The sequence below is a fragment of the Malania oleifera genome, chromosome 6, assembly GCF_029873635.1.
Source record: "Malania oleifera isolate guangnan ecotype guangnan chromosome 6, ASM2987363v1, whole genome shotgun sequence".
NCBI lineage: Eukaryota > Viridiplantae > Streptophyta > Magnoliopsida > Santalales > Ximeniaceae > Malania > Malania oleifera.
The window spans coordinates 44,850,811-44,865,394 of NC_080422.1; the positions used below are offsets into that span (position 1 = coordinate 44,850,811).

General features: G+C 37.2%; 1 protein-coding gene across 3 annotated transcripts in view; it reads right to left on the reverse strand.

Moving 5' to 3' along the window:
• Nucleotides 1-444: 444 nt before the first annotated feature.
• The window catches only part of LOC131158010 (transcription termination factor MTERF2, chloroplastic), a 46,959-nt gene continuing 32,819 nt past the window's right edge, over nt 445-14,584 (reverse strand). For all 3 annotated transcript variants that reach the window (XM_058112556.1, XM_058112557.1, XM_058112558.1), the window contains 2 exons: nt 1,520-1,737; nt 445-943 (listed from right to left, as the gene is read on the reverse strand). In XM_058112556.1, coding sequence (XP_057968539.1) covers nt 616-943; nt 1,520-1,737 — 546 coding nt within the window. In that variant the 3' untranslated portion in view covers nt 445-615. The remainder of the gene's footprint in view (nt 944-1,519; nt 1,738-14,584) is intronic.

Below are 14,584 nucleotides of genomic sequence, written 5' to 3' on the forward strand. Positions count from 1 at the left end.
AAGATAAAATATGGGAGGGACGACTCAAATGGTATGGACACTTGCAACGTAGGCCTTATAGTGCACCTATGAGGAAAAGTAACTTAGTTACTGTAGGAAGCAATAGAAGGGGTAGAGATAGACCTAAAATAACTTAGGAGAAGATAGTGAGTAAGGATTTAATATCCTTAAATCTATCAAAAGAAATGGTCCATAATCGCTTAAATTGACAGAAAGGATTCATATAACCGACCCCACTTAGTGGGACTAAGGCTTGGTTTTGTTGTAGTTGTAACTAACCAAAGGGAAAAACTTACTCATTCCACACCTTCCATTTATGTTTCCATATAACAACTTGCATGTTGAAGTTCAACAAAATAAATAAATAAGAAAAAAAGGAACCATGACATAGCAAAATGCAATGATAATTATAGCAAAGTATTAAACTAAAAAGCACCTTCTTCGTTCTGGCTCAAAATATTTTCTATATTTTCTTTTCTCGCTTCATATTGTGTCAAGAATGCTACCATTTCATGCCGCTTACCCATCCCCGACCAAAGCTCCCTTTAAAGTGACATAATATCTACACACAATAAGCACGTGCAAAAGACACGAGACTATTCACTGATGAAAAGGTTAAGCAGGTGGAACAAGCATCCTTCCAACACCCATAAATTCAGCAGCAAATTCCTCATCATTTTTACTCAGCATTTCTTTTAAACTACAATCAATATTCCTTCCTTTTAGCACCCAGAATCTGGGCATGATCTTCTTTTCCAATGAGTAGCTGAAATACCTAGGATAGTCCACCAGCTCCCTCACCGGCTTCTCCATGGTATTCACAAGGAATTCCAGCTTTGGTCTAAAAACCTCGTCAATGCTGTACCCTAGTAAAGGAGAAAATCTACGAACCATGAATGCAATATCCCTCTTTGAAAGACCAGCCTCCAGTAAATAGTTCATTCTGCCACCACAACACTAGATCAAGTTACAATAAAGGTCACATAAATTGCTCTATGATTGTACATTTTGACAATAACTTAGTCAGGGGAAGCAAGCAATAAATTTAATCTTAAAATAAAGATTAAAACCAGCAACAGCAGTCACTCATTTGAGTTTTTGTATTCTCAAGGCCCATTATACGTGCACAAATGCATGAGAAAGTCAACCATCACTAAATATTCAAAACATCTTTTCATAATGAACAGAGGAAATTTTGCTACATAGAAAAAAGAACCAAGTTCGTGACTTCAGTGGCAAGGCCACATTTAGTGACAAACAGTTTACAGTGGAGCAAATCCTCAGACAAGTGTAGAAACACCCGAATTATCATAAAACTGATTTTCAAGATTATCTAGAATTCTAATAATTTTCAACACTGCACAAGGCACCAAACAACTAGATTTACATAGTTAAGAAACTCAAATTGTAAAGATCACATGATTTTGTGCTATCAATAAAAGTGAGGCTGTTTGGTGTGACCTTCGGATAATTAGATAAGACTAGTTAAGGTTAGAATATCTGAGAATTAATATATTACCGAGGATGTAAGCTCCTGTCAACATCAGAAACAAAAAGTTCCGGATACTTTCTAATAACCCGAGGAAAGTGATCTTCAGACACACCAATACGAGTAAGAAATTCAAGTTTCTTCCTGAGGGTTTTCTCAATGTTGGTAGCAAAAATTTCGGGACAGCGACCAAGTATCCTCCCCACAGTTTCTCTATCAAGTCCAAGGTCTTCCATAAATGAAACTACCTGCAGAGCACAACAGCATGCTTTAGAAGATTCTGAAAAGTACTGAAGAATGTAGATAATAAATAAGAGCTTCAAAGCATGGTTCTAAGATCCAGAGCTGACAGGCCAGTTGGACCAGGTTAGAGTGGAACCAGTTCCTATGCTGGTCCAGTTAGCACCCACAAGCTGGAATTGAGAACCACTTGAAGCCTAGATGACCCAGTCAGGGGAACCAGCCTGAACCGGACTGAACCAGGGTCACTAGCCAGGTCAAACCAGTGCCCTGCACAAAATTATTCATGTGCTACTGCTGGGGGAGCTTGAACCTAGGACCTCAAGTAGTAGAATTTGACTAACCACTAAACCAAATATGACTATTTACTAAATTACTAAGCTGAATAGGATTGTCACACATGATATGCTTCAGATTTGAAGGCGTACATGTCTTCAGTCCTGATGTGTAATGTGCTGTGAGTTCAGTGAAACAAATGCTCACCACTTTCAGCACTGTAAGGTGGCATCACACCTTTGGTGTGCTCTCTTCTATTATAAAGGTAATGCTTCATGGCACCTGGGAATGTGGGAGACTTCTTGCCCTTGAAACATAGTGGCTTTCGCTCCAGTAGAAAGAAAGGTGCTCTATGAAGCAGAGCCTGCTTCACTACCTTATGGACCTTTAGGATTAAGAGGAACACCAAAATCTTTTAAGAACCACACATCTTGTCCGAACCTATTATGGGATAAGTGGTGTTTTTGGCTTCATTATGGACCCATTCTTCTGGGGTCCTTCGGGTTTCAACGCTGTCCTATCTTCAAAGGGATTAGACGGCAGCTCTTTTGTGATTCTTCTGGTTGTAGTTTTTGTATCTTGAGGATATCTTGTACTCTTCTATTGTACATTATTTTGGTTCTTAATACAATTTTCTCTCGTCAAAAAAAAAAAAAAAACGTCAATTACTATGCAAATAATAAACATACACAAAAAACAAGCACATAAAACTGACTTAAAATAAATTTTTGATTGAATCAAAGCATCACACCTCTCTCTGCCTACCAATATTTGTTCAACTCATACTAATGACAACAATAATATTATAATTATTTTAGAAAAATAGAAAAAATACAAATTTTATTTAGATTGTTGCGAGTATTTCTGTTGTAATGCTAATAGAGGATTATCACCAGCGTCTATGTAATATTCTCATAGATCATTATAATTTTATTAGTGTAGCACGTGCACACACATTCACACATTTATGTCATGTTGACCTCACTGATTCGACCCACCAATTCAACTGGTCCAGTAGCTTCACTGGGTTGGTCACGGGTCCAGGTTTTAAAACCATGTTTCAAGAGTATTGAGTTTTGCACAGCAACCTATCTTGCTTCGTCAACCAAAAACTGAAAACCTGATTGAGTGCATGTTAATTTTTCATTCTAAGATCAAATAACAAGTAGTTATCATACCACTCTTAAATGACCATAAATCTTTTCATCCACAAATCCTAAAAAATTAAAGGTATCATTATTAAACCTTATAAATATAGTTTTGAGAAATATATTTAAACCCTTGATCACTTCAAATGTGATTAGAAAATAAAAAACTCAGAAAAATCCCAATTTATAAATTACTTAATAATTATACATTTAAATGCAGAATTGGAACACGGCTTAAATTTTTTTTTTTTAAACTTAATGATACTCCTCTTAAGTCCTTTTTGCCTTTCAATATTTGTTTGACTCGTAATAATAATAATAATAATAATAATAATAATAATAATAATAATTGTTAGATTACCACTTTACCTAAAAGCTCTATTAGGTTGTGGGCCAGATAAGTATATCAAGCTTTAACACTCCCCTGCACATGCAACCTGACAGCATGTGGAGAGATAAACACACGATAAATAACACCTATGATAGGGAACACAACAGTTTTTTTTTTTTTTCAAATACTACACAATAAACATGGGCAACAAGACTAGAACCCAGGACCTCCTGGGAACCAGCTCTGCTCTTACCATGTTAGATTACCACTTTACCTAAAAGCTTAAGTTGTTAGGTTGTGGGCCAACAATGTATATCAAGCTTTAATAATAATAATAATAATAATAATAATAATAATAAATGTAGAAATTTTATCTAAATTTTTAATAGAAATTATTTTTTTTATTGTGATTAGCTAATAGATGATTTTTTTTTTTGGATACAAAAAGGAAATTGGTTAGATAAAGCTAGAATTTACAAGCAGGATAGAGGACATCTCCTTAACAAAGTCTGATAATCCTCAGGAAAACCAAAAAGAAAATTGCAAAAATAAACAATGACAAAAACTCAAGACACCCTTAGAAGAGACTTCCAATTGTGCTAAACTTCTGAAACACACATTCCCTTGAAATTTCCATAGCCTAAACACCAGAAAGAAGCCATAAACAGAATATTTTCCCACACCACTGCAAATATAGCACAATTCCATACAGCAATTCCTTCCTTCTTCCTCCCAAACCCCACAAAAGAAATTACCAAGAACCCCACCACTGTTCTAGGACAAACCCAGCTTTATTCAAAGTAATTGAATAACTTGTTGCAGACCTTCCATGCATAATTGCAATGAAAAGAAGGTGTGAAACAGAATCTAAACAATTAAAGCACAGCATACAAATATCAGGAAGGAGAGCCTTTAAAGGTCTCCTTATCTGCAACAAGTTATCAGTATTTATCCTATTATACACAACCAACCAAAGAAATGCTTTGATTTTAGGGGGATTTTTGACCTTCAATATAACCTTGTAAAGAGGAATATAGGAATTTGCCCGAACCAAGAATTCAATGAAAGATTTACAAGAAGAGACTCCCAAAGAATCCTACAACCAATATCAGCTATCATTTTAGGAGGATACCCTACAATTATTCAACCAAATCAATAAAGAAGATAACTTAATAGTTTCCCTATCATTCAAGGCTCTCCTGAAATGGAAATCTCAAGAGGGTAAAAGACTGTCCGAGTCTACTCTAAATGAAGAAATGAAATCATTTTGCCCTAAGCTCAATCAAAAAAGGTGAGGAAAAGAGGTGGAAAAAACAAAATTCCCTATTCATAGGTCTTTCCAAAAATGGATATTACAACCCTTACCCAAAACAAATTTAGTATAGGGAATAAACAGAGGGTAAATATGACACATAGTTTCCTTGGATTTTCCAAAGAGCATCTAAAACCCAAATTAGTATCCCATCCATTCCCATCAAGTCCAAATTTACTTTTGATAACTCTATGCCACAATGAAGAAAGCTCTAGCAGGAACTACCTCATCCGCTTTAGCCAAAAGAGTCTGTTTCTATACACCAAATTTCCAAGACCCAAAACACCCTCCCTCTTAATCCTACAAACCACCTCCCAACCCACCAAATGATCCCTAGAACTTGCTACCCCTAACCAAAGAAAACCTCTCATAATTCTCTCAATCCTACTGGCGACTCCCATTGGATTTTTTAAAAAAGAAAGAAAATACAACAAAATACTAGAAAGAAAAGCCTGAATTAGAGCAATCCTCCATCCCAAAGAAAAAAAAAAAGCTCCCTTCCACCCATCTAAATGCATGGGCACTCTCTTTACCACAGGATCCCAAAAACTAGATGATTTAGGATTACCTCCCAAAGGAATCCCTGGATAGGACAATGGCCAACCTAGCTTGGAGCACCCAACTTCCATGGCTAAATCCCCAACAAACTCTGCAGGCACGTTAATAGCTACAATGTCACTCTTACCCAAAATAATCTTAAGCCCGAAACCTTTTCAAAGATTTTAAGGAGCCCTAAAATATTAATGAAAGGAGGCTTATGATCCTTTAGAAAAAAAGATAGTATCATTTGCAAATTGAAGGTGCGACATCAGGATCAAAGATAGTGTCATTCGCAAACTGAAGGTGTGACACCACGATCTCCTCCCTACCCACTTTAAGGCCTTTCACTAAACATCTATCCACAACCCTTTCTACCATTCTACTCAAAACAACAGCCATTAGCACAAACAAGAATGGAGAAAGAGGATCTCCTTGTCTAATCCCCAACGTGAACTTGAACCAAGATTTGGACTCACCATTCACTATCACCACAAAATTCACATTAGACATACAACCTTTCATCAATCTAAACCATCTCTCTCCAAAACCCTTCCTCACAAAAATCTTATCCAATCATAACCTTTTTTAAGTCCAACTTAAAAACAAGCCCCTTCTTCTTTCTCCTCCTCATATCCTCAACGGTTTCATTCGCAATTAGGATTGCATCCACAATCTGTCTACCCCTCGCCCCAACAAAGCAGTCTGGGCTTTAGAAATAGCCACACTTAACCTCTTAGCTAGCACTTAGGTGATTATTGTACGAACACTCGAAACTAGACTAATTGGTCTATAGTCAAAGATCTTGATAGACCTACTTTTCTTAGGCAGCGAAGTTATAAACATAGAATTAATACTCTTACTTAAAACCCCATTCCAATAGAATTCATTGAAAGCTTCATCAAGTCATTCTTCACCACCGCCCAACAATTTTGTTAAAAAGCTAAATTAATACTGTCTGACCCAGGAGCTTTGTCCCTCTCCATCCCAAAAATTGTAGCCCTAACTTCCTCTTCCTCAAAAGGTCTTTTTAACCAAGCTATCTTATCAACAAGCGATGGATCCCATTCTAATCCTTCCAGCATGCTCTCATCCTCTTCAGTATACAGACTATAATAAAAATCAATGATCTTGGAAATTAGATTAGGATCTGAGACAATAAACCCCCCCCCCCCTCTCTACTTAACCAACATCTTTGCAATATCACCTCTGATCAGGGTTATCATTGTAATGCATATATGTGTTTGTGTGTATATATATAATGTCATGATGACATTAGTTGTCCAACCGACTTGGTGGCTTCACAAGGTCGATTTCAGCCTGGGTTTTAAAACTACGTATTAAATGAGAAAGAAAGGACAGAAAGCACCCACTAATGAAGAACTGAAATGACATTTATGGGGAATAGTGAAGCCAACAAAAATAGTTTAGCAACACCCCCCTCCTCGAGCCAAGAAGCTTGTGGGAAAGGGACACTGATTGGAACTTCGAATCTCTCTCAAACATTCATGTTTGATAGCTTGATGGCAATTTTGATTGACTACCAACGAGCTTCAGCTTTTAAGTCAAGTGGTGACAAGTATCAGATCAATGGTTCTAGGAGGCCCTGGTTTCAAGTACAGCTATTTGTGTTTTTCCCGTTACATGCATTATAATACACAGTTCTATTGTTTAGTGCACCCATTCAAGTTTGATGTCTGTCTCTTACATGCAAGATGGTTATGCATGTTGAGTACTGAGTAATTTGATATACATTGCTGTGTCACCATGTAACAACCTAAGCTTTTAGGTCAAGTGGTGACAATAGATGGTCTCAACCTTAGACACACAATTCATCAACCTGGGATGATGAAATCAAACTAAAACACGGGCAGACATTTTGAGATTGGATTCAGGACCAAACTGCTGACATACATTTAAAGATTCATGAATTGAAGTCTTGATTTGCATATTCCCGCTACACCCTTTAAGCCCCAAATTATACTTTTAGATTTAGAGATTTTCCACAATCTAAAATGTAAAAATCTTTAGTTTTATTTGCCCCATGAGATTGGATCTGTAGAGATATGCACATTGTGAAGATAGATGAATTACTGGGAAATTTTTTTAGCTGTGCTTGTGACAGTGGTGCCTGACAGAGATAGCAGAAAAAGCAGCAGCAGCAGCTGACAGCATGCTTAGCAGCCACATGAGCAGTGGCATGGGAGTTTTCCCCCTTTGAGTTCTGCCTTTTGTTTGGATGGAGTGAAGGATAATTGAACAAAAATTACAACTCCTTTTATCCCTTGTTGTTCATTGATTCCCTTAGTATTATACTATTCTTCAATCTATTGAAATTGTAAGTGCAACCATCTCATTCATATTCATTTATATTTTGCCTCACACTATTCATATGGATGCACACATGCTCACATACATATAATATTATATATGAGCGCCTGCTTGTGAAATTATTTATTTTTGCTTGTCTCATGCAACCACTCCTGCTCCTGGTCCTGATCACTCTTGCGCTCTGGGCTAGACATGTCCAAGGCTCCAAGCAAATTGTACATCTAAAATCCATCAAGAGCGGAGTCCCCTGACTCCGCTTGCCATTGTGAGAGTTTATGTTCTGCCTCATTTCAAGCTGTATACAAGTGTTTCTATTATTTCTTAGTTGAAGTTATATTTTCTATTTATGGGTAGTTTAAGTTACATAGTTTAAACATCGCATACTTTATTTTGATCATTCTTTTGATATTACCATAATAAACAGCAGCAGTCTTGCTTTCTGCATTGTAACATGTCATTAAAGAACAATTCCATTTTCCTCTAGCCATTGGAGAGTTAGCAAACATTCTCCTGCCAATTCCCTCATTGCATCGCAGCATCACATCCAACTGTCAAATATTTAGTTGCAGTCACTAGTCAAAAGCTGCTGTAACTTCCTTCTTCCATCTGTTCAAGCTCTTTCCAGCTCCACTGCCACTTGCTAGATTCCATTCTTGGCCCTTCTTCCCTCGTCTTTTTTTCCCCCTTCTTCCAGATAACACAGGCTATCTGCAAACCCTTTGTCTTCTTCTCCCTATTTTTCTTTGCAAATTCACAGCTTCAGCCAGCATAGGTGGTGATCTCCAGTGCAATGCAAATCTGTCATAACATCTTTCTTGTTGCCTTCCACAATAATATAGTTGAAACAACAGTTGTATCGCTCTTAGGTGACAAGATTCAAATTTCAAACAATCACTGTTTGGTTGAATGCAGAAAAATTACTCTAAATGGTCTAGTGCAATGAAAATTTTCATACTTTAAGGGAAGATCGGGTTATATTACAGCCTTTACAGGCTTGGAAGTTAAACCAGCTTACACAAGACCCAGGATTTTGAGTAATCTATTGTGACATGGATGAGGGAGAAGGCTGAAGCTCTTGGTTGCATAATCAGTAGAGCTTACTATCAGTAAGAATTTTTCCAAGTTTGGTGCAACAAAGGTGGTATGAACTTATTTGCAAGGAATGTATCTTAATTTCCAAACTAATTTCACAAAAAAATAAATAAATAAATAAAAAATATAGATTGGTTGGAGATTTAAATTTGAGATGCAAAACAGGTGGGGACAAGACTTCTCAAAAATTTTATAACGAGATGACAATTTACTGGGATCAATTAGCTCTTTTAGAACCACAGGATCTACAACAACATGATAGTTACGTGAATTATCCAGTGTCTCATGGCACCTAGAGGGTAGAGACCAACATAAACCTATTGGTCATGACATTCTCCATCCTACACCTCTACTTAGTGTTTTACTGATAATTTAAGATAATCTCATCGAGACTGACCCACGCGCACTCCAAAAGGCACCAACTTCTGGAGGAATATGCAGATGCTTTAAGGGCTATATGAAAAATGTTCACTCTCAATGTGGGCACCTGTACCTAGAGTTGACAAAGTAGTCTGAGATCTTGTTCTTAAGGAAACATGCTTTAAGGTAGCCAATATAGCTTCCCCCTCCTTGCCAATGTTTTCTGCTCCTACCGCACAGTGACTATTATTGCCTACTGAATAAAAGATATGGATTACTGGGAAGCCAAATCCATGTGTTGGTATTGAGGGTGTAGCTTTTTTGGCAGAAAGGCCATTGGAAAGTTTCTTGTCCAAGGGCCCAGTCTCAGACATAATATTGGTCTGGACAGGACCTTTTTTGTTGCCGAAACAAGACAAAGAGGTTAGATGGGTGGAAGGGGGGCTCTCTTCTCTTTCAGGGGAAGAATTAATCTGATTCAGGCTTGTCTTTCTAGCATCCAACTTCATCTTTTGTCTGTTTTTAAGATTCCGACAGGGATTGCTAGTAAACTTGAGAAAATTATGAAAGACTTCCCATGGTCTGGGGTGGGGGGGGGGGGGGGTCATAGAGATCAGTTAGTTAGATGGGATGAGGTTTGTAAGCCAAAGGAGGGAGGACTGGGTCTAGGTAAGTTGGCGTCTAAAAACACCGCACTTTTGGCTAAATGGTTATGACACTTCCCTCTAGAAGAATCTTTCCTTTGGCATAGAGTTATAAGAAGTAAGCTTGGGTTGGAAGAGAATGGGTGGGATACCAATAGTAATTTCAGACATTCTTTAGGGAATCCATGGAGGCCTATTTCTCATATTTATCCTTCCTTTATTCGTCATACTAAACTTGCAGTGGGGAGGGGGTCATGTATCCACTTCTGGATAGACCCTTGGCAGGGTGATGTAGTTTTGTACATTTCTTTTCCTCATCTCTTTCAATTGAGTACTGAGCAAAATAGAGCCATATCTTTTTTTGTTGGGGATTTGAGTTGCCCTTTGGTTTCCTAGAATCTTCATTTTAGGAGAGACCTCATAATGATGAGGAGATGGAGGAGTTTCTTCTTTGAACGGAAGTAATCTTTTGTAGGGAATGGATGTTCACTTTTGGTCCTTGGATCAGTCAGGAGAGTATTCTTGCAAATCCTTTTCTTGAATTCTTGATCCATTCTAATTCTTCATTTCCACTCTTTTCTATAATATGGAAGGCCAAGGCTCCCTCAAAAATCAAGGCTTTCACTTGGTTGGTTGTGCTTAGTAAAATAAATACTAAAAACTTGTTGCAAGTCAGAAGATCTTTGAAGGCTCTTTCTCCTGATGTTTGTGTGCTCTGTTTCAAGGACTTTGAGACAGCTTCTCATCTCCTTTTACACTGATTTTTCTTAGAGGATTTGAAATAAGATGTTTGGTATTATGGGGGAGAGTTGGGCATGCCCTATGCAAGTGGAAGACTTACTAGCTATTTCTTTTACAGGATTAGGTAAAGGATAGGGCAACCTAATGGAGGTGCTGGTTTATTTGCAGTTTTATGGGGGATATGGATAGAATGTAATGCATGGATATTCTCTGGGAAAAATTAATTTGGGAGCTGGTCTAGGATAATATCCAGTATTTAGCATCACAGTGATGCATTGGACTTAGGTTTTTCAGAGGAAATAGTTTCCAGGAGATTCAAACAGATTGGAGGAATATGCTGGTTCGTTGATTTTCTCCTTTTTCTGTAGCTTTTAGTTGTTTTTTCGGATTTGTTCCAGACTTTATTAGGAAGATGTCTCATTCTACCTCTTGAAAATTCTTCCCTCATAAATATAATTTTCTTTTACCATCCGAAAAAAGAAAAAAAAAAACAGTTGTCTGATTGTGTTGAAAAATATATCTAAGTGTCTGAAATGTTTTTCTGTTGTTTCTGAAAAAATTAATCCATCATCAGTGTAAACATTTGTAAAGGCTGTGTAAGAGCTAAATATATCATTCATTGTATTTCGGAATTCACTGGGTGCTTTTTTTAATCCAAAGGGCATGACTGTCCATTTGTACTGTCCAAAGAAACAGTAAAAGCTATTCTGTATCTGTCCTGCTCAGCTATTTGAATTTGCCAAAAGCCAGATTCCATATCAAGCTTGGAGAAAATTTTTGCATTTTATAATTTTTTTAAATAAGTCAGATTTATTCAATATCATATATCTTATCCAAGTGTTTTAGTTAGTGGCCTGTAATTAATTACTAACCTTGGTGTTCCTCTTTCTATTTCAGAAACACTTAGAACGCTGAGCAGCTACATGGTGACTGATTTTTTTTTTTTATTAACCCTAGCAGGTTTTGGATTTCTTGCAATGCTCGAGGAGTTCTAGGGACATTTGAATTGGTCTAGCCCTTCTTTTTATATCAGAAAAAGAAAATCTATTATTAATCTAAGGCATCAAGGGGATGCCAACCTGTGGTAGAAAACATCAACCACACTGTAGAGTGTCGCAAACATCAAGGATTACAAAATGATAATTAACAATGTTCCCACTAAGCCAGTTGGAGGCAGTAATCCATTGAGCTTTGCAATTGCAGGTCTGAAGCAGAATAGATGAATCTTTGAAGGCTCTCTTATTTCTTTCTTTCCAAGCCCACCAAAAGATGGCAAGAGGGGTGAGGTTCAAAGCCTTTCGCTTCTCCTTTGTGGCTCTGATGCCTTTCCAAGCCCAAATCTCCCCTCAACTGAATTTTCCGTAACCCACTGCCGCCCAGTCAAGGAAAGAGCCAAATTACACATGTTCCTTGACCAGGAGAAGTGAAGGAGAATATGGTTGACTGATTCTGCGTCAACCATACAGTGTAAACACCGATTCGTGACTGTAAGCCCTCTTTTCTGCCTATTGTTGAGGGTTAAAATATTTCCATGTATAAGGCAACCTATAAAGGGGCTGCTGTCCTCCAAATGTGAATACAAGGGGAATTACTGCAATTTGTTCCCAACGGTGAGAGCTTCTTATAAAAAGATTTAACAGAGAGCGCCATTTTTGTCCAAAGCTAGCTCATTGGGGATCTTTTGGAGACAGAAATTGCATAGAAAATTTGTAGAATTCAGAGTGTGTGTGAAGTTCCCAATCTGCCATGTTCCTTGTAAAAGGAAAGTCCCAAAAAATTCCCTGATTAGTGATTTGGAGATGATGACTGATAAGGGCATTTCTGTCACAAGCCAAGTTGTAGATGGAAGGAAATGCAGCTCTAAGATTACAGGTTTAACACCACAAATCATGCCAAAAGTAAACATTGGCCCCATTCCCCACTTGAAATGTCACAAATTGAAAAAATCATCCCACCCTTTCCTAATGAATTTCCAAAACACATGCTCCATAGGGACCTCTTCCATTGTGTGTTGTCCAATCATTGTGCTCTAGACCATATTTAGAAACAATAACATTCCACCAAAGGTGGTCTTTCCCCTTCATGAACCTCCATAACCACTTGCCAAGGAGGGCTTTATTGAAAGTGAGAAGGGATTTCAACCCTAGACCTCTTGAACAAATGAGTTGTTTGACCACTCCCCATCTAACAAGGTGGTATTTAAACTCCTCCCCTAAGCTTCTCCAAATAAATCTTCTCTGAATTCCCTCCAATCTCCTAACAATTGAGGACGGTAAAGGAAGCAGAGACATATAAGTAAATTGGAAGATTTGTGAAAGTGCTTTTGACAAGAGCATGGTCTTAAATTTCCGTGAAATTGTCGAAATTTCTGATTTCCATCACCCTTGAAATCGAAATGGGAGTCGATTTCCATCTTGCACAATTTCCATTGAAATCTCAACGAGTCATCCGAATTTTATCAAATTCTCAAAACTTTAGCAAAACTTGGCGAAATTTTAACTATACGATGAAATTTCATCAGAACTCAAATGAGAAATTTAGGAGTGAAGTGAAATTTCTATCTTAACAAGTGCTTTTGAAATTATATGAAAAAATAAACTTACAGTAACATTTTATTTAACCATTCATGTCTAAATTATCATTATTTGTATAATAAATAATATTTAAATGATTTATGAATTTCATTTGTATTAACTGAATATGTTTAATGTACATTATCTTACAAATATGTCTGATACACATACTATTTTACAACTTTTCCACATACAAAACATAGATGTATTTAATTTGTAATTATATTAGTCCTAAAACTTATATTATTATGTTTGTTAACCATTTCTAAAGTTTCACAGAGAATTCCATGCTCTATTACTAATTTTTGTTATTTTTTCAAATCGAAATCGAAATTGACATCAGAATCAAAATTTCATACTTTTGGAGCTTCAAAATTTGTGTCAAAATCGAAATTTAAGACCTTGGATAAGAGTGAGTCTGCATCCTTTTAATAAGAAATTTCTTACCCATCTTGCCAATCTCCTTTCAAACTTTTCAATAATAGGGTCCCAAACTCTTATTTTGAATTTGGCTTTGAGAGGGAGACCAAGATAATTAATGGAAGAGGTTCCCTTCTTACAACCCCAGAGACAAGCAAGGAAAGTCCCCTACCCCACCCCCCCCCCCTGGGGGGTCGTGTTCTCCCAATTGGAATAAGCTCACTTTTGCCAAGGTTCACTTTTAGGCCTAAGACGACCTCAAACCCTAACAAAATACATCAAAGGTTGAGGATATGGAGGGGATCATCTTCACAAAAAATAATAGTATCATCTACAAAAAGAAGATGAGAAACTTTAGTAATCTGCCCACCTTTAGAACTCTAAAGATCCTTCCTTCAGTAGCTTTCATCGGCATAAGGCTAAGAACCTCCACGACCAAAATAAACAGGAAGGGGGACAAGGGATCTTCATGTCTCAAGCCTATTGAGGAACAAAAGAAATCAGAAGGACAACCGTTAATAAGCACTAAGAAGCTTGGGGTTTTAATACATTGAGCAAATCCAACTACACCAATGCGTGCCAAAGGCCATTTTCTTGAGGAGGTAAAGAAGGAAATTCTAGTTGACATGATCAAATGCTTTCTCCATATCCAGTTTGCACACTATTCCCCCTTTTCCCTCCTTCAAATAAGCATCCAACATTTCATTAGCAATAAGGGCAGCATCCATAATCTGTCTTCCAACCACAAAAACATGCTGATACTAACCAATGACTTCCAATATTGCTTTTTTGAACCTTTCAAGAAGTACTTTGGCAATGATTTTATAAATGCTTCCCACCAAGCTAATGGGGCCGAAATATTTGATGCTAGAAGCCCCAACTTTCTTTAGAATAAGAGTTACAAAGGTGTTATTTATGCAACTGACGAATTTTCGTAAACTATATAACTCCTCGAACATGCTTAACAAGTCATGTTTAAGGAGGCTCTAATTAGCCTAAAAGAAAGCCAAGGAGAAACCATTAAGCCCAAGCGCCTTATCCCCATTGCAATTTTTAATAGCTTGGAGTACTTTTGTTTCTTCAAATGGTC